This window comes from Eimeria tenella, genomic scaffold, assembly GCF_000499545.2.
Source record: "Eimeria tenella Houghton genomic scaffold, Eth_scaff2832, whole genome shotgun sequence".
In the NCBI taxonomy this organism is placed as follows: Eukaryota; Apicomplexa; class Conoidasida; order Eucoccidiorida; family Eimeriidae; genus Eimeria; species Eimeria tenella.
The window spans coordinates 771-1,030 of record NW_013542711.1 but is presented as its reverse complement, the minus strand read 5'-3'; the positions used below and the strand labels follow the sequence as shown (position 1 = coordinate 1,030).

Sequence of the window (260 nt, the reverse complement as noted above, 5' to 3'; positions counted from 1 at the left end):
CTGCAGCATGAGCTGCTGCTGCCTGCCGCCCGCCGCAGCAGCCTGCCGGGCCTTGGCCAGCTCCGCAGCCAGCCGCTGCACCCGCTGCAGCGCCCGCGGCAGCAAAAAGGAAATAAACAAATCCTTATAAGTTTGATTTCGGGGAAATCCCAAAGCCCGCAGCAGCGACACAATTGCTGCAGCACGAGGGTCTGCAAGGCCTTGAGTTTGCTGCCAGCGGCGGCAGGCGATGATGGCTGGGGACGCGGGCGCGAGGCTCG

The 260-nt window shown here is 64.6% G+C and overlaps 1 protein-coding gene across 1 annotated transcript in view; it reads right to left on the bottom strand.

The window, feature by feature from the left end:
* Positions 1–124: 124 nt before the first annotated feature.
* The window catches only part of ETH_00043615 (uncharacterized protein), a gene marked incomplete at both ends in the record, with an annotated part of 847 nt that continues 711 nt past the window's right edge, over positions 125–260 (bottom strand). Inside the window, one exon of the mRNA XM_013375515.1 lies at positions 125–260. Coding sequence (XP_013230969.1) covers positions 125–260 — 136 coding nt within the window.